Genomic DNA, 24,358 nt, shown 5'->3' with positions numbered 1-24,358 from the left:
CCAGTCCCCATTTTTAACATCGCTTTGCCTTCCAGTTTTTCCCCCTTGTGCATGTATTCGGCTCCAGCACCTCAATGAAAGGCCAAACTGGCCCAGACTGCCAGCGTGTGCAGACAGGAAGGCAGCAGATCTACCTGCTGACTGCTTCCAGCCACCCAGCTCCAGCAGCCCAGCTCTGCAGCACTGGGACCAGGCGCCTTGATTGCTGGTTCCCATGTTCAAACTGCCTAATACTGCAAAACCCAACACCTCTCAGATGGTTATTTGACACTGGTTAAATTTAACTCTGAAAAATCTCTTTGTGACAGAAGCTTCTCCCATTGACCACATCACCTTCCCCCCAGAGCAGACGCCTGTCTCACACTTCTACTAAAAGTGACACTGTGTCAGCTCCTCCGCCACCGAGTGTCACAAAGCTGTTATGTTTGAAAGAAACAGTGCTTTTCCACTATAGCTAAAGTATGTTATGGGGATGATCTCTGCCCATTCCTGAAGGTTTTTCCCTCTCTGTCACCTCCTCTGCAACCCACAGACCTTTTTCAAAACGTTCACCCCATGCGCCCCAGTGGAGTATTTCATTAAAATGATCAAACTGGACCTCTGTTTCTTCTGACAGGCTTTGGCAAATTACTTCTCACCAGTCAAGCTCAAAGTTTACTCACGAGTGATTTTTGGTGATAATCCAGTCATAAGCCAAATTAGCCTACATCAATTTTACATTTAAAATTAATTGCATATTCTCATTTTTTTCAGTCTGTATGTTTAACATTTTAGATTATACTGATGTTACACTTCTTCAAAACTAAGCGTCTTCAAAATAAGAGATCAAGAAATCTAAAGCCACGAGAGCTGTGCTATGAGAAGTGGGAGAACGTTTCATAATCAGTCACCATTCTACCAAATGGTACAGGCGGATGGGGGGGGAAGAAGACCCAGCAGGATGCCAGTTACAGCTGACATTGGCTCAGGGTCGTGCCCAGGCTATGCAGAGTTCATCCACTTTGGTGTAGCTGTAGCCCAGCATGCACTGCTATGCGGTGAACGCAATGTCAACGTGCAGCAGATGTGAGACAGGGACCTGTCGCAGCACACGCTCTTCTACTTCACCAGCTCTTTATAGCTCTTTAACAAGGGAAATTTATAGCCCTAAATCAGGCTGACACAAAACACGAAGGTCCATACTACAAACAGCACAGATCTTTAATCTGAATAATACACGCTGCCTTTAGATATATGCACACCTCACTGATAGGAACCTAGGTAGTTAAGCATGAACCTTAGCTTCATTATCATCATTCATTGCTTTTCTTCCATGTGCGCAATTAGCTCTTTTACAGCAGCTAATGAATCCAGCAGCTTATGAACCATTAAGAAGCAAGTGACTCAGCAGGAGTGAAAAAGGACCAGCCGCCTGCCCTGCTACCGCTCCACCGCCTGCCTTGGGAGCACCGTGAGATCCATCCATTTTGGGCAGCTGCTCCTGCTGTGACAAACCGTGGCTAGCCCTGCCTTGGGCTTTAGGACAAGCATAGATGAGTGCTTTCTGCTCCCCACAAACGTGACACAGAGCAACCACAGCTGCCTGGGGAGGGAGCACAGGGCAGTGGTTGTTGCCCTTGGCCAAAGGCCGGCTCTGGAGCGCGCGGGGGCTGGCCTAGCCTGCCACATCAGGAATACAAACATGATAAACATCGTTACTAAGGTGCCTCTGCCTGAGATTTCCAAGCTTTTCACTAAGAAGGAAAAAATAGGTCTCAGAGAAGGCCTAAGGGCACATTAGCTCCCTTTCCAGCTGCGTACGGGAAGGCAGGGATGTCACTTACTGAAGGTCATAGGGCACAGCCTAATAGATCAATGTCACAGCTTTTAGCCACAGATAACTTGTGATGCCAGCAATTTACTTACCTATATGGACAGAAAAATCAATCCCATCATTACAAGAGCCTCTTGTTTTTATTACATTCTGGGCAGAAGAAAGTAGGTCAGACGCCGTGAGCAACCACAGGGCGCTTCACTTTCAGCAAGCCCAGCCCCTAAACTGCCAAATCCTGTCCACAGATATGAACCTGGGGGGTGCTGCCAATAAGCAAGGCCAAAGACTGTCAACTAGTCTGTATATTCACAAGAATAAGATGCATATATGCATCTAAGTACAAAGGAATGGGTTTTGGGATGGGAGACATTGTCGTGCTGGTTTGCTACCAAAATTAATGAAGGTATAACTTCTGCTTAGAAATCTAATTCTCCTTTCCCAATTGAGACGAATGAAGCTCAAAGGGCTTCCAGGCCCCAGTTTCCCATTTCCTTCTAGGACTCATTCATTAAGGGAAGGTTCAGCCAGGCTCTGTAAGGGCCTGACAGGATAGAGAGCTGAGAGCTGTCAGCAGGCTCTGCCCCACACAGAGCAGGGGGAGCTGGCAGGGACGGGCACGGGGGTCCCTGGCTGCTGCAGTGAGCAGATCGCGTGCTGCAGCTGCTTCAGGTGAGCACTGCTCATCCACACAGATGAGCAAGTCGCCATTCTGGCCATAATGAGGCTTTGCTGACACGTCAGTCCAGGGAGCAGAATGTAAATCAAGATTTAAAACATCCTTTCCTGGCACAATATTGAGCTGCAGACTACGCCTCGATTCATCTCCTCACTTTACTGCTGCCATCCATTCCTCCATGTCGCAATACTGATTGGAAAATTAAAATGAAAGTCTTCACCAGTAGACAAACTGTCTTTGTAAATCCTGCTGTAATTCATGGGCAGAGCCATGCCCAGTGAGCAGGCAGAGGGTGAGGCTGGGTGGCACCAGCATGGCCGTCTGTCTGTCTGTCTGTCTGCCTGGGGAGCAGGAGGCAACACACACAGAGGGCAGAATGACATCAGGCAGAGGAGCATCCTTCCAGTCGCAGGCTCGTCTCGTCTGTGCATCCGAGCAGCCCAGCCCTGCTCTGGGTTCAGCCCTCAATAAATTAACAGCAGCGTTTCCAGCACAGTATCTGAGTGCTGTCAGGCCTAATGAGTTTTCAGCTCCAGTCAGAATGGGCCAACATACAGGCAGTGATGGAGAAACCCCAGCGGACTATAAGAGGAGACGTTTCATATTCATATCATTAGAGTTTCTAAACCTTGACGTATTTTCTAATTATGCAAAAGCAACGGCAGCAGCACTGTGAGTAATTTATCAGCACCCATGTATTTTAAATGAATCCCCAACAAGCACATATTAATGTGAGACAGTCACATTACATAAAGTAGGAGAGACTTGAAAATCCTGGGTTCTCAGTGTCTGGAGCAATGTCATTAGCATTACCATATAGCTGTTCTCCAAGAAGCAGAACGTTCAAACAGCAAGTGATTTTCCCCCAGGCGCTCTCTGCTTGCTCCTGGTGTAGGCATGGCTGCGAGTTAACCCGCTGCTGGCTGCATGCTGAGCCTCACCAGGGCCACGCTCCATGCCCGCTGCCGGGCTCCGGGTCACAGCTCCTCTGCACAATGCACTCCGCAACCCTGGACTTAGAGAAACTCATTTTTGAGTGGTACAGAAATGCACACAAGCTGGAAAGACTCAACAATGAGCGCAAGTAGACCTGGTAGGCAAATGCCATCTGTTATTGAAGATAAGGAGAGATTTATTCAAATATTTGTTATTAAGTGTTTGTTGAGAGCTCTGCTGAATCCTGGCTTGTCTGCTGAAGTCAGTGAAATGGTTCAGGCGCCTTAGCCCCACTTCCATACAAGCACTTCCTTGCCAAGGAGTAGGTGATGGATGAGCTGCTAATTTTACTTCCCATAAGGATACATTTTCCCTTTCAATCCATAGACTTAAAGACATTAGATCACTTCATGGGAACCCATTTCTTGTGTAATTATGTCACATTTGATTTCCTGCCATCCTTAAAACTGCCTGTAAGCCATGTGGCAGAAGGGAGACCCAACAAATTAAGAGAAAAAAACCTACAAGCAGACTGTGCATCACTGTGCAATGGAGAGCTGGTGATCTCTGCAGACGTGCAAGCATCTCTCAGCATCTGTGCACACTCACCTACGTCAAATAGGGAAGGGAGAGAGAATATATGGGTGAATAAGCTTTTCATATTTCTGTGTTGAGAAGCAGTTAAAACACAGTACTTTTTCTGATTAATTGCTGCCGTATCAAAGATCTGCACAGCTCATCTTTGAAGCTATCACTTTTCTATGATGTTCTGTTCTTTAAAGTCCATAAACACAACCACACTTCAATATTTCTGTCAGGCATTTGTTATGATCACCGTGTTGTTTTGCTCGATGCCAAGAACACTGAAGGCTTAAAACTGCTAATCACATTTTTATCCGAAGGCAAAAAAAAAACATTTGTATGAATGCTGTGCTGGAAACAAGTCCTTCATCTTCTCTAGCAAAATACAATTTTAAATTAAAAATCAAGGAGTTTAACTACAAATGAAACCCTTTGCACTCGGGTACAGAGTTCACAATGGCTGTTTTAACAGGCTGTAATGATGGTCTCAATATCATTTGATTGCATAAGAATCACACAGCAGCTATTGGTTTGTAATTCAAGTCTTCTCCTTAACTACTTGCTGACAGCATTTATTTTCCTTACTTCTTGTCTTCCCACAAACTTATCAGAGGAAAGCAATGAGCTCTTTACCTTATAACTGGTGTGTAATATACTAGTGCTTCAGAACATATAGGTGTCACTACTTTTCCCAGAAGTAACCAGGGAAAAAATGAGGACCATCATAGGGCTACCCTCAATATGACATTCCATGTCTTAAAAATACGTGGTATCATATTTTTACGTATGTATGAAGTCCAGAAAGGTCTGAGATCTGAGCCTGAACTGGAAAGAATCAGGGAGAACTGCTGAAAATGAACTTCAAGCGCTGAGTGCTCCTGCAAAAAGTAAAAGAACAGTATCGCTTTCTAGCACAACATCAATTTAGAGAAAAATACTACTGAGGTGTCTGGTGGGCTAAACAAATGCAATGAGAAGTGAAGCGTTCCCACAGGAGGCATAAGGAAAGCATATGTAGGCTCTTCGGTGTCCTCAAGTCAACTATTGCGCTTGGATGTCCTGAGGTAATGGAGAGTTTAACTTCAGCTGTGAATTTCATACCAATATTGCAAAAAAAAAAAAAAAAAAAATCTAAAAATAATATCTGAAGTATCCAAGCTGTGTTTGAAGGCTGACAGCCTGTTTGAATTCTCCAGGCACTGAGTCTGAAGTCTTGTCTTTATCGACAGCAGGAGTAATGCTGGTGTCAGACTCTATCCCATACTAATGAACATCAGTGCCAGGTAGGAGTAAGCAGCTGTAACAGCAGGAACCATCATATCCGAAGGATCTCTGGCCTTTCTGCTGGAGCTCCTAACAGCCCTGATAATTGATGCCATTGCCAGGGGAAAAAAATTAGGAACTGACTTCAGAGCAGCAAGTCATTTCAGCTGAGGCACTGGGGAGCTGTCGGGCAAACAGAGTTGTTTTGTCACAGACAACCTTGAAATCACTGTCGAGGAAAATAGAGAGTTCTAAAATAAAACAGGAATAATTTGAGGCCTCCTTTTTCTCTAATTTTAGTTAAGAGTGATTAATGGTATGATATGAGTTGCCTTCAATTTCCTACAAAAGGAGAAGGACGTAATGCAAGATCTTGCAAAATACTGCCTATCTCAATATTTCATCCTTTGAAGTCTTGTCACGTTAGATAAACCTCAAGGACACTTTCTGAAATTTCAGGTATCCAGTAAAGCAAACAAGCTGGTCAGCTGCCTTTGTTGATGACCAAGCACATGCTTTATAATGTATCACGGAGAAGTCTCTCAAAAGCCTCTTAATACAGTTATCTGCTATCAATTAGAAGAAACCACAATAAATTGAAGATCAGTTTCTATTTCCAAATGTCTAGAAACATATTCACTCATTTCTTCAGTACTTAAATACAGCCAAGCTTACATAAGAATTACTAATTGGTTGTAAAGGTCACACCTTTAGAATGTACGCACATTGGAGGTCCAAAACCTATTCGACTGTGGCATTACACTTAGACTGAGTGCTGCATTTGGATTAAATGATGTTCTACTGATTGGATGAGCTGCCCAGATATGCTGAAGTTTTAACTGAATGTTTTGGAAGATGTTAATTCTAACAGATATACCCTTAGAAGTTGCAACGTCACTATCTGTTACTGCTTTTTAGTATTGTCCTTTACTGGTTTGCAGGAAGGAAAAAGAGGCATTTTGGAGCCCTTAACGTGAGACTGTATGTGAATAAATGTTTAAGGAGAGGTTTTTCTCTTCTCCAGTATGGATGAATGCCCTTTGAAAGACAAAATGGAATTGATGTAATCTATTGATTGCCATTTAACTGCCTTTATAAACTAATCAGTGCAAAACATAAAATGTTTCTGAGCAGAATCAAGAAGCAACTATAAAAATATAGGAAGGCTCATTTGGTTCTTAGATGGACTGCAAGGATAAATACCCTGATACAGAGAGTCACCAATGACTGAGGAGAGTGAACAGTGACTGCTGTGAAAATGTTACCAAAAATATGCTTGATTGTTTTAACTGAGAGAGTAATGTCATGCCAACAGCATTCATCGTGCATGCTTGAAACAGCAATGTTATATCTGGCTGTAAGCTACAGATTTTTTCTTGCTCTGGCCAGTCTGGCACCTTTCACTGGCCAGCAGCAGCCATTAAGATCAATATATGATCAGTATCCTTGAGAAATATCTTAGTTTCACACCTCTATGAAGACAGAAAGCCACAGAAGCCTCTTTATGGGATCTTAGACTCACAAAATGGCTTGGGTTGAAAGGGACCTTAAAGATCATCCAACCCCCACCATGGTTAGAGACACCTCAGAAGAGGAATAAGCATTACACCAAATCCAGAAGAACCCATGGCTCTTTGGGGCTCAGACTATCACTCCTATTGATGCTCCAGCAGTGGTGAGAGAAAAGCTTACTGGGAGAAGGACAGCCTCTAGGCAGCAGGTGTTCAGAAACCCACCGTGCTCTAAGAGTTATTTCAAGTTTCAGCTTATTAGGTAGCTGATAAAGGCTGTACAGTGAAGTATTTATGTGAACACACACACTTAACACAAGGCAAATTTTTTGTCCTTCTCACATCAGCTGAAGAAGGCTCTAGTTATGACAGTTTTGTGGCTGCATGGCTCTATTCAAATTAAGTTAATTACTCTGCAAAAAGATAATTCAGCTAAAATTATGTTGCGTGCCTTGAGAATGCCAAGAAGAGACAAGCACACTCAGGGCCCAGTCTGGCCCACCTGGATCCCACTGATGGCATCACATCCCACTCCATCGGCACTGCAGATCGTCTCCCTGCCTTCCCATCCCATTCCCCTGTGCCCAGTGGAGCCACTGACTCCTGACAGATTATCCAACCTCAGAGCCCTGCTTTCTTCAAGCACCAGGAGAGTCATGGCTCATCCTGAGACTGTTAACAGAACGACAAAGCATTCATACATTCACTAGGCTTTGTGGATTTTCACAAGAAACACTCATTACTTTGACCGCACAGAGAAGGGACTGCCATGTTATGTCAAACTAATAACTAAATGAAGAAAGACCTCCATACAATAACTCTTTTAGAATTAACAGTAAAGAGATATTCAAAGGAAGGGTTCTTTTTTTTCCCCTAAGAACAGTACAGTGGCTGTGAATGGCACCAGTATTTCCAATCAAGTTGTGCCACCTTTTGTGACAGATCTACTCAGCTCATTTTTGCCACACAGATAATAGCACCTCAGGCTGATAATTAAACAGAATACAAAATTTTACACACTGATTTCACCTTTAGGAAGATCAGTGTTAATCTTGTAGGATTTTAATACAAAGAGAAGCTGTTGTTAATACATCCACCACCACTGTTAAGTAAGAACTAGCAAGTTCTCATCTTTATATAGAGACATTACATCTAAGTAAGGCAGAGTACAAAAACTTCATAAAATAGCTTTGTATTCACTGCTAGCTTTTTGCATCAGACTTATACACCCATGCATGTGTGTGTGCAGTCTTTTATCCATGATAGAGATATTCATGTTACACCATCTCAGTTTTTCCAGTCTTTACTTGCTATTGTCATTTGAGCATATTCAAAATCTTAAGTAAATTCAAGGGGCCATCAGTATCTAACTAGTCTACAGCAGCAAGGTTTTATTTCTCCCTTTTCCTTCACACTTGCACCTGACCAGTATGTGTGATAGGCAGTAATTAATCCTGCAGCACTGACCACTTTTCTATACAAAGAATTGTTGTCCTGAATGGCATCTGATTGGCACTGCTGAGAGAGAGCCAGGAGCTTCCTGCAAGGGCTGAGTATTTCATTCATCCTTGGAAAGGCCAGAAATAAAGAGCTTTTCAGGTCATAACATTTTCTGATACGGGGGAGGGGGGAGTCTAAGGTCATATTTAGACATTTTAATGACCCCCCTCTGAAGTTCAGCTTGTGGTTTGGCAAGTGAAGAAAGAAAGGATGATCTTAAATAAATGTACACCTTTCCCTGCCCTCTTCCCTTCCCAAATACTGCAAATGCAGCATTTCTGTGAACCATGTGAACGCATGATTGTGTGCTGGGGTACAAAAATTTCCCTCCATCCTGGATGATGCAGCCCCAGTTACACACGTGAGCAATGAAGAGGCAGCCACAGCAACTGCAGCCATCAGTGCACACAGAAACGGCAACACAAGCTTCCACCCCCTGCTCATTCTGGCAAGTAAACCACCACTGCTGGATGCCATTAACGGCTGCCAGCTGGGCAAACAGAACAAGTAGGTCAAGACAGTCACTTCTCCAAGTTTTCTTTGCTAAATATTGTGCACAACTGCATTATTGCTCATCACACTGATGCTCAGAAACTGGTGTTAAAATCTGTTTTTTTGCAAAAACAGAGCTCGAGTTTTCCATCTTGAGATGTTTCAGTTTGAGCAAAACTACCAGTTTTTGATAAGATGACTTTTGATATTGCACTCAGGCTTACCCTGATTGCACAAAGCAGCCTTCATCAGGACAGCTATTACAGATAGGGAGAAATAAATGACTGAGTACCGGGCCCCCGTGTATTGGGCATGTACAGCTTAGAAAATCTCTAATGGAGATATAAGAGAACTGCTTTAAAGCATGCAACTTACTCTAAAGAATTCTTTGGTTGAGCCTGAATCCAAAGTGCCATAGGCTATCTCGGTTTGTTTAGCCAGATCCTCTGCGCTCTCTATGGGAGACACCATCCTTTCCACCGTAAGGAAGGCAGCAAGATTAGCAGTGTAGGAAGAGATAATGATGAGAGTGAAGAACCACCAGACTCCTCCAACAATTCGCCCTGAGAGAGATCTATGGAAAAACACAGATCATCAAATTTCTTCAGATACATCCCTTGATTTATTTATTTGTTTTTGGTGTAGAACAGAAATTCACATGCACAATCCCGTTGTCCTGATCCTCCGGGCATCTGTGAAGAGATGTGCTGACAGCTAGCTCCTGAAGCCTTCCTTGGGAGAACAAATAGGCACGTACCTGCTCTTACCAAGCTACACACTTCTCAGCCTGTTATTGAAAACAAGGGCAAAGAAACCGGTTCCTTCGAGCCCACCCCATCTGGAGAACTGGGGAAGAATAAGTCCTCCTGACTTCCTCAGCCAGAAGACTTTCATCTTCTCTGCTAGGCCAGCCTTGCCCTCTGGCTGCATTCACCCACTGTGACACACCAGCAGTGCTGGCTCTTTGGATACTGACCAGCTTTGAGGAAGAAAATACCTTTTACTGTATTGACTCTTAATATGTAGGATGTGGTGAACTGCAAGAAGACGTGAGTAAGCATCCAAATGAATAAAATACAAGTGATCCAGTATCATTTTCTCATCATGACCTAGCAGGAATTAAAGACCGAATCTAAATATTTAAATGAGGAAAGAAGCTGGTTTGTTTTATGTTAATTAACATTTGCATGCCTAAAATCCACTGTTTCAAGACAAGCATATTCCAGCTCTGTAACGACCAGAGCAATGTAGGAGGAAGTAGAAAAATAATGTCTGTGGGCTTTTGTGTGTGTTTTTTCAAATAAAAATAACATAAAGACTCAAAAACCCCATATGTATTAATATACAATTATAAAATGCTTACTGGTCAGGAGATCTAGACTCTGTAAAGCAATTGAGCATCAAGCTCAAAAATAGGGCTGAAGAACACACTGGGAATTCACTGCTACGTACATTCTTCAAACACATCATATTGACCAGGAAACGTTTCAGGAGCTGACAGAGCTACTTCTTATGTTTCCCCTTTATTCTTTACTGATATCAAAGACGGAAGATTCAATCCCAATATATGAAATCCACAGAACCTGTGTGCTGCAGTTCTCAATTAGTGTGAAGGGAAGAAATAGAAAACAAGAAAACTCTTACCTGTTTGTTTGTTTCCTTCCAGCCCCTCAGAGCCACCCCCAGACAGTGGGTACAAGTTGTCCTACCAACAGATGGAGACAGGAAAAAAGAAAAAGTCTGGTGCCGGGCCCCCACCCTGCCCACTTGAGGGAGGTGAGCTGGTAAACTGCCTAGTCTTGGCCAGAGCCTGACACTGCCTGAACCATGAAAAAATCCCAATAAGTTAATAAGAAATAAAAGAAAAAAAAAAAAGAAAGAAAAAAAAAGAAAAAAAAATCCATCCAACATTAACACACCAAAGAAAAATATTTCCAACACAATAAAAACAGAGAGCGCAGTCTGGAATCGGATAGAGGAATGTGGAGAAACAAACTATGAGGCGAAAGAAAGTAGTTCTCCACTCCCTTCTTCCCAGGAACTGAACAGCAGTTCCTGCTGGAAGGGCAGGTTTGGGCTGGACCTGTGGGTTGCAGCCTGCTCTGTTGCTTGCCCATGGCAGGTCCATACCAATGTGCAAAGTTCAGGTGGTCACAAGGCTTCAGGAAGCCTAAGGAATGAAGCATCACCTCTTTGTCCATCAGGATCAATGACTTCTGAGGTGAGAACACTATGAGAAACGGCTGCTGCACTTCCTCAGGGCAGGACCATGCCTGATGGATCTCTGCCAAGCACAGGAAGCTTCCCAGTCTGTCCCAAGGGCTTCTGGAGGATGAAAGGCTTTCAGGTTCCAAGCTGGGGCCGTGCTGCAGCAGTGCTAACTAACACAAGGCTACTCAATGACTGCAAAGGTAAATTCCAGAAATACAAATCCAGAATAATGCACTAAGATAAAGAATCTCTCTATCTCAGTATACATTCATGGAACGTATCAAGAGAGCAATCTTCTGCAATTTTAGAGATGGTAAAGGCCCTTTCTGGCCAGCTAGGGGCTTGCTTTGGCTGTTTCATAAAACTGGATACCTTACACAACAAACCAAACTCTCATATAAGCTAAAACTTAATTTGAGCCATCCACGCAGCAGTGCCTGCTGATCTCATTGAGTAAGGCTTCCTTTGAGGCCAAGACAGAGACAGAGAGGAGACAGACATCCTTGGAATGAGATTTATCTCACTTGCTATAGCGTGGGATAGATCTGAAGGTGCCCATCTGTCTCTCATGAGCATGGAGGGCCTGAGACGCCTAACCAGAACACAGTATATTGCTTTCAGATGGCTCTACCAGGTGAAATTCATCCCTCTTTTGCTCACTCTTTCACTACATAATTTCCAGCTTCAAGATGAAAAAGACTTGAATTTTTCCTCCTTGCAGCAAGGTTGACAGTTTCAGAGCCAGACTAAGGAGATGAAGCATCCGCTTACACACAGCAAGACCAGGTTTATCTGGCAGCTCCAGGTTCCTGTGGCCCTCTTGCTTTACAGTAGGTCTTGAAAGAGGAAGATGAAGAATTGACAGGGTGTTTAGACAAATTTAATGGAACTATCAGTTAAAAAAAAAATAGGCGTGTATGCATCCTCCCTGTGGTTTCCCTTAGGAAATGTCATACTTGCATCAGGAACTGCCCCTTCTGCTTGAAGCACAGATGCATTGCTGGGGTGAAGATGTGCAGGAAGGGAAGCATTTTCCAAACCACTGTACCCGCAGTCCCATGGAGCTGCATGTTCATACAGTGCATTATAACACAGATGAAGGTAAAAATATCTTGCCCTCAAGATGTTGCAACCTGCATAAAGCAAGCAGACAGATACAGGACAAAATACAGAGAACAACTGAGAGGCAGGGCAGGAGGGCATGGCTGGGTACCTTGAAGAAGACAGTTCTTCCCCAAAGTCCTACATGCAAGACTGGTGAGGACCAGAACAGTTCTCGGAAGAGTTGAGGTCACTTGACAGAAAACTGGATGTCACTGCAGAGCTCTTTCTCCCACAGACTTCCAATGAGCACAGAAAGGAAGACAGAACAGTTGCTGCTAAGAAGCGCCTTGGGTGACCATTGCTGAAATTGGTGTCAAGCACAGGATGCAGCAAAAGGAAAACAAAACAAACTACAAAGCTGACTCTGAAGGAAAGACAGACAGACAGACAAAGACTCAAAAAACAAGAGCATAGTTGAACATGGCCTGGCAGCCTCCTTTTCCGAGAGCACCCCAGTTCCCCCCAGTCCATCTGCTGATATGAAGACGTCTTATACCCACTGCAGGGGCTGGTGTGGAGGGATGAGGGAGAAAAAAGGGTTAGTACATAACCACCAGGCTGGCAATAAGAGAATACTTGTTTGCTTTGTACTGTGAACCATAGAAATGTTTTTCCGTTACTCAGATAACAATTACAGAAAAATCAATCACAGCTTTTAATACCAGCACCACTTTTTGTGATGAAGGTATACAGGTCCAAGTGTGCAGTGTTGTAATTTAAAAACAAGCAACTAATGTTTTATCCCAACGTGCCATTTTCCAAATTACTTCAATAAATCAATACATTGCACGACATCATTTTAAAGTGAATTAGACTGTTAACAAATGAGAGGAGTAACAAAGCCTTGATATAACAGAATTATGACACAATTACCAAAACAAGGTCAGATGGAAGTAAACAGGAAGAGTGCATACCTTGAGAGGAAATTTAAAAGGAAGCATGGAGTCAAATGAGAACAAATTAGTAACAAGAAAAGAAAGAAAAACAAATATTCAAATTCGCATTCAGTTTTCAAGAGAAAAATGCATTCAAACAGAATCTCATTCATTTATCAAAATAGCTTGAATTCTGTTTCTATTCATGGCCAGAAAACATTCTTGATTTCCTATAACAAACAGAAAAAAGCTTTTCACACTAATTAATTTTTAATAGGGCTCTTATGATCGATACAAGATGGGTGTTATATTGACAAAAAGCTCTGACCAACCTCAGTGCAAAATCTACTGTCTGAGACCCCTTTTCATTCTGAGCACACAGTGCTCTGTATGCTAGGAGCTCAGTGCTTTGCTCACCAGCCCAGCAAGCACTCTGCCTACCCTGCTGGCTCCACTTGGCCAGGAGGCACCCGCCTGAGACAGAACACAGTAAATACCAGCATCTAAAGCTCTGCCTTGAGATGCTCTATTCTCTCATCATAGGAACTGGCAGGGGAGTTTCAGAAGCACCTAGTTACCCAACTCTTGTTGTCGTTCCAAAACTCCCACTCAGTCATTCCCATGGTCTTTAATAGGAGTCTCTTGAGCCTTCTGCTACAAAAATAGGGATCTAGAAATATACCCTCTTAAATGACCAACTTCTTGCAATAATTTTTAATGAAACCCCCTGTCTTTTCCTATCAGCAATTAATTAATCTATCCTCTTTGTTCTGCATGAATAAAGAGCAAAATGAAAATATATGGTCTCACACAGATTTCAAAGATACTTTTGCTCCGAACAGTGTTACAAATTCGACTGCTTTCTCCTGATTCCATTTGCTGTCCACATTTTACATTAAAGCAAATTTAATAATCTGCTTTTGAGCCATCAGAAGTGAATTTTCAATACTATAGCTCACTAAGCAGAAAACACAGCAGCCTTTGATAGCAGAACAAAAGCACTGGAACAAATGCTGCTTCCATCGCGGGATGAGCTAACCACCATCCTTTGGCTGCCTTCTGACTCAGTTGAGATGACTCCTATTAAATACAGAGAGGAGAGTACAGGGATATATCCTCTGGAATATCCACACAGCATACTCACCGAGGACAGATCTAACTAGTCATTAGATGTCACAGCTGTTCCGCACAAAGGCAGCTGAAAGAGCCTTTATCAGCAAGTACAAAAGTGATCTCTCCAGACTGCTTGTCGGCATCTCTCTACAAGTGCTGTGTGCTCTCGAATAAGAAATTTATTCAGACAAAACTCACAATGGAAGACTGAAGCCCTTTTTAATGGCAATAAAGTAGTATGAAACATTCATATAGTCAATGTACTGTGAATGGCATAACCTTACAAAGATCTGGATTCAGAATGGAATACTTGGGAATAGTTTCTTAAACGGAGAAGAAATTTGACATTAAATAAACCTAAATCAACTTATCAGTCAAAGGAATGGTGTTTCTGGAATTGAAACCAAGGTATTCAATCTCCCTTTTTTTTTTTTTTTTTTTTTTCAGTAACAGTGCACATAACTGCCTGGACCTCGTTATCATGAAAGATAACAAATTGCCAGACAATGTCTTCTAATGAGGACCACACAGTGGTACTGAGTTAAGAGCTTTTGATGGACAGATAAAATAAACAGGTTTAGCGCTAACTCTTTTTCTGGTAGGTATTTCCAAGGCACTTATCATGTTAGTATTGAAAAAAATAGAGTATGTTCCACTTGTTATATAAAGTAAACGGCCGAACATGTCAAAGATCACATGAGAGCTTAACAAAAATCCTATGGACTTCAATTTGCAGTCAATAAACAGACCTAGTGGAAACAGTGCAATGCCTGCAGCTTTCCATGTGATGTCCCAGTGCTTATTTCCCGGTCTTTCATATTGGGCACACACATGGTCAACAGCAATTTAAATGCTAGCACTACTCATCACATTTAACTGCAGAAAGAAAGGCAAAGTTTCATTACAGAATTTGGGAATAAAGCAGAAACGCAGTGTATAAACACGAGGAGAAAGCTGACAGCTACAGCAAGGCAGCACACTGGAACACTGGGAGCTGTGAACAATAAATAGTGCAGGGTTCTGTCCAGGCAAAAAAGCCACGTGCGTGCCTTATATAGGATATATACGCATCTGTCAACTGCATGTGGAATCTAACTGCTGCTATCAAAGCTTTTAAAACACGTGAATGACTTGCATCAAATACTGACAGGCACATGCCAGTATCTCTGAAAATCCTGGATTTTGCTGCAATTAGGACATCTAAATGTGCAACAACCTTAAAGAATCATTTTTACATTCTAACTGAAAATCTTGATACTCTCCGTGAAACTTCCTTCCATGAGATTCTGTCACTTGCTGCAGTGAGACCATTCAAGAGGTCTCCCACTAATTAGCTTAGGAAAGCCTGGTAACTTGTGAGCACAAATGTGGAAATTACCAATGTGCATTCTGAAGACAAGCATTCAGTCAAAATACCTGTCTCTCTTGATTTGACTAGCAACTTTTTTATCCTGTTTATCCTGTTATCCTGCATCCTGTTTGTACTGCACAGGCATTTTAATAATTAAAATAGCTGTAAACTGGATTTAAAATTATTTTCATACAAAACAGAATTAATGTTCCATCACTAAGAAACTACATGTAGGTAATTCGACTGCTTATCAAAGGCATGTCACCAAAGTATTTTAGCAGTGTATGTGTAGAAGTGTAACGTATATACTATTCAAAATACATTTGAGGTTTGCACTGTTCAATTAGAGAGAACTTCACTATTCTCTGGTGGTTTTCAAAGTGCTTTTTTGGAAAAGGAATACAATTCCACAATAGTTAGCAGCACTCTCTGTTAAACTGAAGCTAACATCAAGTGTACTTTACCAAAGCCTTACTCAGAAAGACTGTCTTCATGAATAAAAACAAAAGTATGGGAACTGGCAATGCTTATTGGACCAAACTGACTATGAGCATAGGGATGATGGACTAGATTTAAATGATGATACATACAGGACAGCACGTAATAGCTGATAGGTGCACGTGCAGATCTGAACGTATGAAACACTGTTGTACACAAATACGTAATAAATGAAAGGATGGGTCAAGAAGAACAAAATTAGAGAAATTAGGTAAAAAAGAAAGCCAAATAAATAAATAAATAAATAAATCTAGCAGAAGCCATGACAGTGGAGGTGTTTTAAAGTGCTGTTGCATGTGACTTTTCAAAAAATAAATAATTCTTATTTTGCAAAGCATAATATGTTTTATGCAACAAGGAGATGACCGTAAAATGAGATATGCAGCAAAAACACGGTAGCCCTCCAAGCATTGCTGAAAACAGAAAACCCTATGCATTTTACAGCCTTAGCATGGTGTATATAAGTTTGGCAGAAATGCATAATCAGCATTATAAGGCAATGCCACTCACTCTGGAGGTGACTGTTAGCAAACATAGTGGCTTGATGATGATGCTCAGCATTGAATGAAATGTCAAAACAAAAAATTTAGAATTAAAAATAAATTTGAAAATAGAACATATATGCACCATGGCATCAGAAAATGACCATAAAATGCAAAAAGGTGATGGAGTGATGTGAAACAAACCTTGGAGAAATATCGCATCCTTGCTGCATAAAGGCACCCAGGGAAAACCAAAGGCTGTTAAATATTCCAAACTCATTGGGAGGATCGGGAGGATTCTGAGGGTCACGTGGTTCTTCACTGCCGTCTTCCAAGTGCCATTCATAAGGGCTGAATCTGCTGACTAGGAAAAGAACTACGCTGACGCCAATGTAAGCAAAGACTATACACATCCAAATTTCATAAGCCAAAGGATCCAGGAAAGAGAATACGCCCGGTTTAGATTTCTGAGGCTTCTTGATCATGATGGAGATTCCCAGGCTCATAAAAGGTTTGGAAAAGTCTATGACTTCTTCTCGCACCAACGTTATGGTGAGGGGGGCAACAGCTATATCTGCTCTCTGAAAAGGGAAAACAAGGCCAAGTTAGCTACAAAACAGTTGCAACATAATCACAATCTAGAATCTCAGGTTAATGAATCAGATGATGAATTACAAAACTGAGTAGGAAGCATTTTCTTTTCAACCTATTTGGCAATCACTGAATTTGATTAAGGAATATGTGATATCGACAGAAAATTATTAACAAGAAAAATTACAGTCAAATATGTGCAAGGGCTTCAAGAGAGAAAGAGATCAGTACCAATGTGTATTTATGTTTCTGTTCATTTAAAATGGATGAATAAACTCTATTTCAACTGGACAATGAAACTGCAATTGAAGTTGTACTTCTCAGGATAATGCATATATTCCACATATAAAATGCAATTTGTAGTCTGATTCAGTCACATAATGTTTAACACATAAAAACATATTTAAATCATAGGAAAAAAAAAAAACACCAAAAAAACAAAAAAGAAACTATTGCGTTAAGGATTTCAAATTTATGTGGATTGTTTGATGGCTTTTTAATCTTTTTATTTAGGAAAAGTTGTTAATAAATTTTTAATTCCGGGAAGAGGAGTTAAAAATAATTCTTGGGTAAGTGTGAGAGCAAGTTCTTTCCTTCTTGCACAAGCGTGTCCCTGTATATCTGGTAGACATGGCAACATGGCAAGCACTTGCCTTTTGACTTCTATGTCATTTTCCAGTAACAACCTGTGTCTGTCCATCTGTCCTCAGGACTCTGGACAAATTATGTGTTTGTTATATTTGGATGCTTTCTTTCTCATTCTAGCAGCAAGTTCTGTTGCCTTACTGATTATTCCAAATAAACCTAAGATAAGTAATTAGTCATGGAATTTCAGCTGGATTTGGGCACTATAATTCATATATTCCTCTGAAACTCCATTACAATAAAGGAAAGATGATGGAAGGATAGTGGGGTGATAGGAACCAGGCAGCCTTCCGTGGTCACTAAGAGCAGTAATACAGATCCGTGAATCTCTGAGAAGTAAATAGCCTAGATTATCTATGGAAAAAGCAAAAGTGTAATGTCATTCTGTTACACAGAATCTCAAGTCTACAGATCTGCAATATAGACATTGTTCTGAGGATGGATCATAGGAAGCACAATCTTGTCTCATTGCACTGTCATTCACCAGGGCAATTTGTAATGAGATAATGTCTGGAACCAACACCCTTTCATTTCAGTCCTTATGTTTTTCCTGAATTCCAAGGGAAGGTAAGAATGTGAAGTGAAAATCAATCAATCAATCAATAAAAATTACTTGGTTACTTGATTAAAAATAGTATTCCATAATGGAATTTCAAAATATATATGATTGTGTCTGTATTTTTATACCAGATTCAAGTCACGCTGTTTAGACAACCTAGCCTTGATTTGGCAAAGTACGCATGCAGGTGTCAGAAATTGCAATGGAGGAGACTAGAATGTTTAAAAAAAAAATTCTTCTGCTGCATTTTAAGAAGAAGCTTTACTGCAAGAGTCCACATACATTATTCGTAATCTTCTGCCTACTTTTAACAATTCTGTAACTATTCATGATGTTGATTCTCTTAAAGATGGCCTTTTGTTGATAATTAAGAATTTCAGAAGGAAAAAGTGACTCTTAGGGAAAGCTTAAGTTACCAGTAACTAAATCACTGTGCACCTTTTTAAATCAGACTTTTGTTTCCAACTAGTGAGTGTGTATGTCTTTCTGACAGAAAAATAAATCCTAATTAAGTAGAAGTTTGAATACAAATTAATTGTAAATGTTAATAAGAAGTGATTAAAATCTGTACCATAAAATAATTTAAAATAGCTTTATGGAAATCTGATGTTGATATACTCGACTTTCACCAAGATCTGTTTTCCTGATCTACTAAGTTCAGTTTTATTGTTTTGTTTAGTTTTCTTTGTGGTGGTGGGTTTTAATTTAATTTAATTTAATTTAATTTGAAGTTTAATAAGCAGAAATGGCCTTTCATAAAGGCAATCTCCGCCTCTCTGCCCCATACCTGCCCTCAACCCTGGTTCCCAAGGCACCCCTGGGTGCTGCACAGCTGAGGCCAATGGCAGCCCTGCTGGACTCGCCTCTATTCCCCATGAGCACACACACAACCTCCAGGCTTCCTCCAGTCCCTCAGGAAGGCCTCCTAACCATCTGCACCTGCATTTGCAGCTATGAGGGATGTGTACAAACTCATGGCTTGGAATAATCAAATAAGCCACGTCCACACATATAAGGAAGCCATTTGGAAACCATGGCCCATGGTGTACTTTGCTATAGCCCTCCTCAGCTCCTTTAGACATTCATGCGTACCAGGACATTGCCCTTCCCCTTGAGTGACTGCTTTCCTTGAGGAGAAAACTCTCACCCAATCTGTGGTTGCTTGCTGCAAAAATCTTTGTTACCGTGGCATGCATCTAGAAGTGCCAGTTGCTTTTGGATGCTGAGTGTTTACTAGCTTTGCAGATGAATGAGTTAATAACCGAAGTAATAGAGACCTGAGGGAACACGGGTAGAGTGTAGGGAAGGGACTGGATGATTCTGCAGCTTGCTCGCTGATGAATTCTCCCCAAACACATATTTGTCTTTTAGCTACTGCTTACTGAACTGCTGCTCAACACTAAACGTCTGCGGTCAGTATAAGATACGCACAGGACATCTGTTTTAAATGCCGTCAGTGTCCACTGCTGGCTGGAAGACTAAGCACTTTGACCACGACTACTGTATTTCAAATTGAACTAATGAAGTAATTACAAATTAATCCTTATTAGAGTAAGCTGAGTGGATGAGGACCTCTGCAGAGCCCCTAGCAATGACTGCTCGAGAAATGGAGCTGGAGTGGGAGGAAGCAGCCCTGCAGCCTGCGCGAGGCCATCAGCTGTGGGACAGCTCGTCAGGGGCTGGATCAGCCATAGGTGCCATTATTTGCTGTAGCATTTTCCTGGATTCAGAGAAATTGAATTCTCCCAAAGTAATATATTAATTGCTGAAGGAGACACAGTGGAGTTCTTTCTAAGTGCTGATGCAGCGTGCAATAACGTCTGCATCTCCTTCACGAACATCTGGGTTCATGCAGGATGCTCCTGTGGGGTCTTTGGGATTATGGAGCTGATGCTCTGTTTAGCACTGACAAATCAGTTTTTAAATGCCTGATTGCTACCATGTCCTCATTCGTATCACAAAGCACGAATTTCTTTGTAAATGATTTTAAATTACATTAATATTAGCAGAAAGATAAATACCTATTTTTCTAATACACTTCAGCCTTCCTGCTTTCCCACCGTTTTTGGTAGGCATTCAACATCTTGGGAACACCAATAAATAAACATCCTCTGGTCTTCAATGAATACAACAGCAATTGTCTTCATCAAAGGGAGCAGCATGGCTTCAGACATAGGATCTCAGGAAACCACCCACAACTCTGGCACTGACAGCAGCACCTGAGCCTGGTTCCCAACTATTAGTTACACCAGAGAAGTTAAAATAAGAGCACTTGCTGCCTATTTATCTAGATATATAATATTAGAAACAGAGAGCTTATGAAAAGCTCTAAGCACCCCCACAGATCATTAATAACTGCAGGATGGTTGTGAATCTCTCTTCTTATTATGGCTGCAGATAAGCAGAACCCATAAAAATTGAACTAGATTAAAAATAACACAACAGAACCGCAAACATGCCTTACCCTGTGCAGAGTTGGAGGGGGGGCAGTTAAGAACCTCAACAACTGAGCTTTGCTAATCACTCATGACTAATGGCGTTTCAAACATCATCCTCACTGCATTTAAGCTGGGAGAGAAATGTCATGGATTCCTCTGAGGCTTGTTCTGTCTCTGCCTACCAGTGTGGGAGGACGGATTTAGGGAGGACATGTAGCACGGAGTGCTGCCCACTCTGCTCAAAGCCGACCCCAGGGGGCTGCATATCTCAAAACTCTTAAGGGGAGGGAGAAAAATACTAAATGGATATATCCCTCCATGCAGAAAAAGAGAAGTGATAAGATGTTCCACCTCTGTAATCCGAAAGGTGGGGTGGAAATCTGCTTACAGCCTTGAAGATGAATTTCACTATCTTCAAAGACACGCACTAGAGGTAGGAAGAAATACTGGGCAGGCTTCTGCTGGTACATGTTTCTGGTTGCTCATGCCTGTAGAACTGAAGAATTCCTTCACTAGTGCGTGGCTTTTCAAGAAACTTGGTGCTGGCTGCACTCACTGTGCAGTCTGTGCTCACACCAAAACACTGTGCCTGGTGCTCACTGCCCAGTTTCCTTTGGGAGCCAAATCCCCAAGCACTCCAGAGGTGCCGACTGCTTCTGAGATGAGACTGTGCTGGGAAGACGGCTGACTGTGCAGCGTAAGACTGTCAGTGCAGGATGTCAGACAGAGCAACACCTCACCTGTGGTGCCTGATAGCTGCCTTGTCAGTGGAGCACGCTATCTCCCCAGGTATCAGGGTGTGCTGAAAGGCCAGACCAGGAGTGCACTGTGCTTCTAACACACTTGCTCACACTCATTTAGAAACAACAGCTGAGATCAGCGCAGCAACAAACTGCACTGAAGTTGCACTGCGTATTAGCCGAGCCATGAAAAAAACTCATTTTACGGTGTTGAAACTGCAGTTGGCCTTGGCTGCTGTAGTTTGTCGACATTAATTGCATTCCTTGTCCAAAACAGGCCTAATTTGGATGCACACTGTTCCTCCTGAGGTACTATCGCTGTCTTCTGCAAACGGAGAAGTGGAGGCAGGTCTGCTTTCAGCCTGTGCCTCCCCCTGGCGTGGTGCAGCTGCAGCTGGGAGCCATGCTGGATGGGCCTCGCCCTGGTGAAGCCAGCAGGGACACTCTGAGGAGTGGGATCAGCCCTCCCCTAGCTGCTACCCCAAGGCTTTCCATGGCAGTCATGGTCTTGCTGCTGCTGTGAGAGGCAGAGCACTCGTGCTGTGGGCCCAGCTGGGCAGAGACAGGACTGGGCAGCCTTGCTACAAACGGCTTCTTGTGGCTGCGGACCTCCTCGGTGCTGTTTTACATATTGAAAGGTTCTTACAAAGACCTTCTGTCACCTGAGGGGAGTTTTAAGGGCTGTAAGGTCTGTCCGCTCTTTCTACTCCCAGAGCATTTGTAGCTACAATTAAGAGACGTGTTCAGCCTACTCTCAATTAGCCTCAGTGACTTGAAAGCATCGGCCCGGGGAGGGAGCTTTCCCTGGCGGCACGGTGAAAGCAGAACAGCGGCGTTCTTTGAGAGGGGAAGGAATCAAAGCCTGCAGAGGAGAGCAGAGCAGTGCCAAGGGCTGGCGGCGGGCGGGCACAGAGCCCTGCACACAAAGCCCTGCTCCAGGAGGGGCGGCTGTGGTGGTGCTGGCAGAGGACAGCTCGTTAGCGCCGAGTGGGGACGGCAACACCTGCCTTGGTTGGATTTATACAGCGGCTCACTCACAAGTTGACAAAGCTTCGGCTGCTGTCACAGTGTAGAAGGCAGGTGTCTGTCTGATCAGGCCCTGGATCTGGATGAGCTGCCCCAAGATGCACTGGGATGGGGTGGTAGTTTGTGTAGAGAGATGAGAATAATTCTTGTCTTAACAACATGGTATTTAGCTTCATTAATAAGCATGCACCATAGATCTTAGTGGGGAATACAGCTCATGTGTATGGCAAGTTTTAGGTTTGCACAGGAGTGGGACAAAGTGGTCCTGGTGCTGCCTGGTGTCCAGAACCTAGAGCTTGCTGCTGGCTGAACTAGACACCATTCTCCACCACAACTAAAACAAAACATTTATAGACCTGGGAACACTTAATTGTTAGGTAAACTTAACTTGATGTATTTCAAATTTCAGTTAAGAGTTAAAAATACTTTTCTAAAGTTTTTCCAGTCTCAGTTAAGAATGCAAAGTACTCTTCTAAAATGCCCAGGAAAACAGCTTTCACTACTTACTTTGCTATTGTCAAATATTGCCATTATGTTTTAGAAGTTTCTCTTAGTTTAAAAAACAGTAGTGCATTACATTTGCATTTTTATGGTAGAAGGTAAAGTTTTATTTTGATACCAGGAAACGATCAAAATTAAGGTTTTGTTCCACCTAAAATGACATTTTTTAATTTATCAAAACTTGACCAATTTTCATTTTAGTAATTGCTAACAAATCAAAACCTAGCTCATCTCTGTCAGGACTTCTGGGCTCTGGGTAGGAAGCAAAGCCATTTGGGGACACCTGCTTGGCCAGCACTCCCTGCATCTGGGGCTGCCACCTCTATGCTGCCAAGATCAAGTCCTGCACTGCAGCCAGATTATCACACAGCCTGGTGCAAAGCAACACCAAAAGGTCTAAGCAGGGCCAGCTGAGGTCGACCTGGCTGACAGCACAGGAGGCCTTTGTGCCCTCCAGCCAGCGCTGAAGTACTATAGGGGACAGGGGAGGAAGAAAGTCTCCAGTGGAAAGTGCTTTAGTGTGCTTGTCCCACGTGATGTGTGCTCCTGGGACTGCCCTAGTTAGCCACATTGGTGCTGAGCTCAGGCTGGCCCTGCACTCTGGTCAGGACTGTGCTGGTCACCTGGGCCTGCAGCGCTGGACTACATCATTCCTCATCTCCTTCCCCACATCTTCCCTACTCAGACCCCTCCTGTGTAGGCTCTGGAGGCTGTGAGGACCTGGCTGCACCTTCCTGGCTGCATGCTGCATCCCACAGGAAGCAGGAGTAATGGCAATAAAGAACTGGCACAAACTAAACATTTATTACAGTTAATTAGGGTTTTGGCATTAAAGTTCCAAGCCATTCACTTCCTATGGCTGTGCTAAGAGCACTTTTAGAAAAGGGTTGCACACATGAGTCTATGCAAAGAAAGACTGCAGTTTAAAAAATACTTGGTAAGACTTCCCAGCAGTGTGGGTGGCAGTGGCATGCTTCTCGGGCCAGGAATGTTCTGCGTTTGACAGATGAAACACTTGAGACAAATGCAATCTAAAAGATTGTTTTCTGCCACAGCTCAGTTCAGCTGCTGGGTAACTGGTACCAAAACCAATCAGGCCCCTTTGATTCCCCCATGTCTATCTTCTATACATGCTAATAAACGCATTTAAAATCTAATCTCCCTCTTGTCTTCCCAAAATGGAATCTGGAAGAGCCAAATATGACAGTCATTTTGCAGACAGGGCTTACAAGGGCATTAGGGGAAATGTACAGTTTTAGATCCCTAATAGAGTTTTAAGCCCTGGAGAGATAAAGGGAAGTCAGCACGTAAATGAGACAGTTGCTCCTAATAATTAGCACATCTAGAGTACTCTTCCTTCTCAAAGGGCTTTTTGCACATCCTTGTACACTGCCCTCTTTCAACAACTGGAGGAAAGGGCCAAGGGTATCTCATGATCTCAGCAAACAGGA

General features: G+C 42.6%; 1 protein-coding gene across 6 annotated transcripts in view; it reads right to left on the bottom strand.

Annotated features, from left to right (window-relative positions):
• The window catches only part of GRIA3 (glutamate ionotropic receptor AMPA type subunit 3), a 142,179-nt gene that overhangs the window by 19,535 nt on the left and 98,286 nt on the right, over positions 1-24,358 (bottom strand). For all 6 annotated transcript variants that reach the window (XR_016470933.1, XM_090149996.1, XM_031602747.2 and 3 more), the window contains 2 exons: positions 16,612-16,988; positions 9,149-9,347 (listed from right to left, as the gene is read on the bottom strand). Coding sequence is in view for 5 of the 6 variants with exons in the window: in XM_090149996.1 (XP_090006122.1) it covers positions 9,149-9,347; positions 16,612-16,988 (576 nt within the window). In the remaining variant the exon portion in view is untranslated. The remainder of the gene's footprint in view (positions 1-9,148; positions 9,348-16,611; positions 16,989-24,358) is intronic.

This window comes from Phasianus colchicus, chromosome 14 (genome assembly GCF_987193195.1).
Source record: "Phasianus colchicus chromosome 14, bPhaCol1.hap1.1, whole genome shotgun sequence".
Lineage (NCBI taxonomy): Eukaryota > Metazoa > Chordata > Aves > Galliformes > Phasianidae > Phasianus > Phasianus colchicus.
The sequence above is the reverse complement of the archived record's forward strand: the minus strand, read 5'-3'. Positions and strand labels throughout refer to the sequence as shown.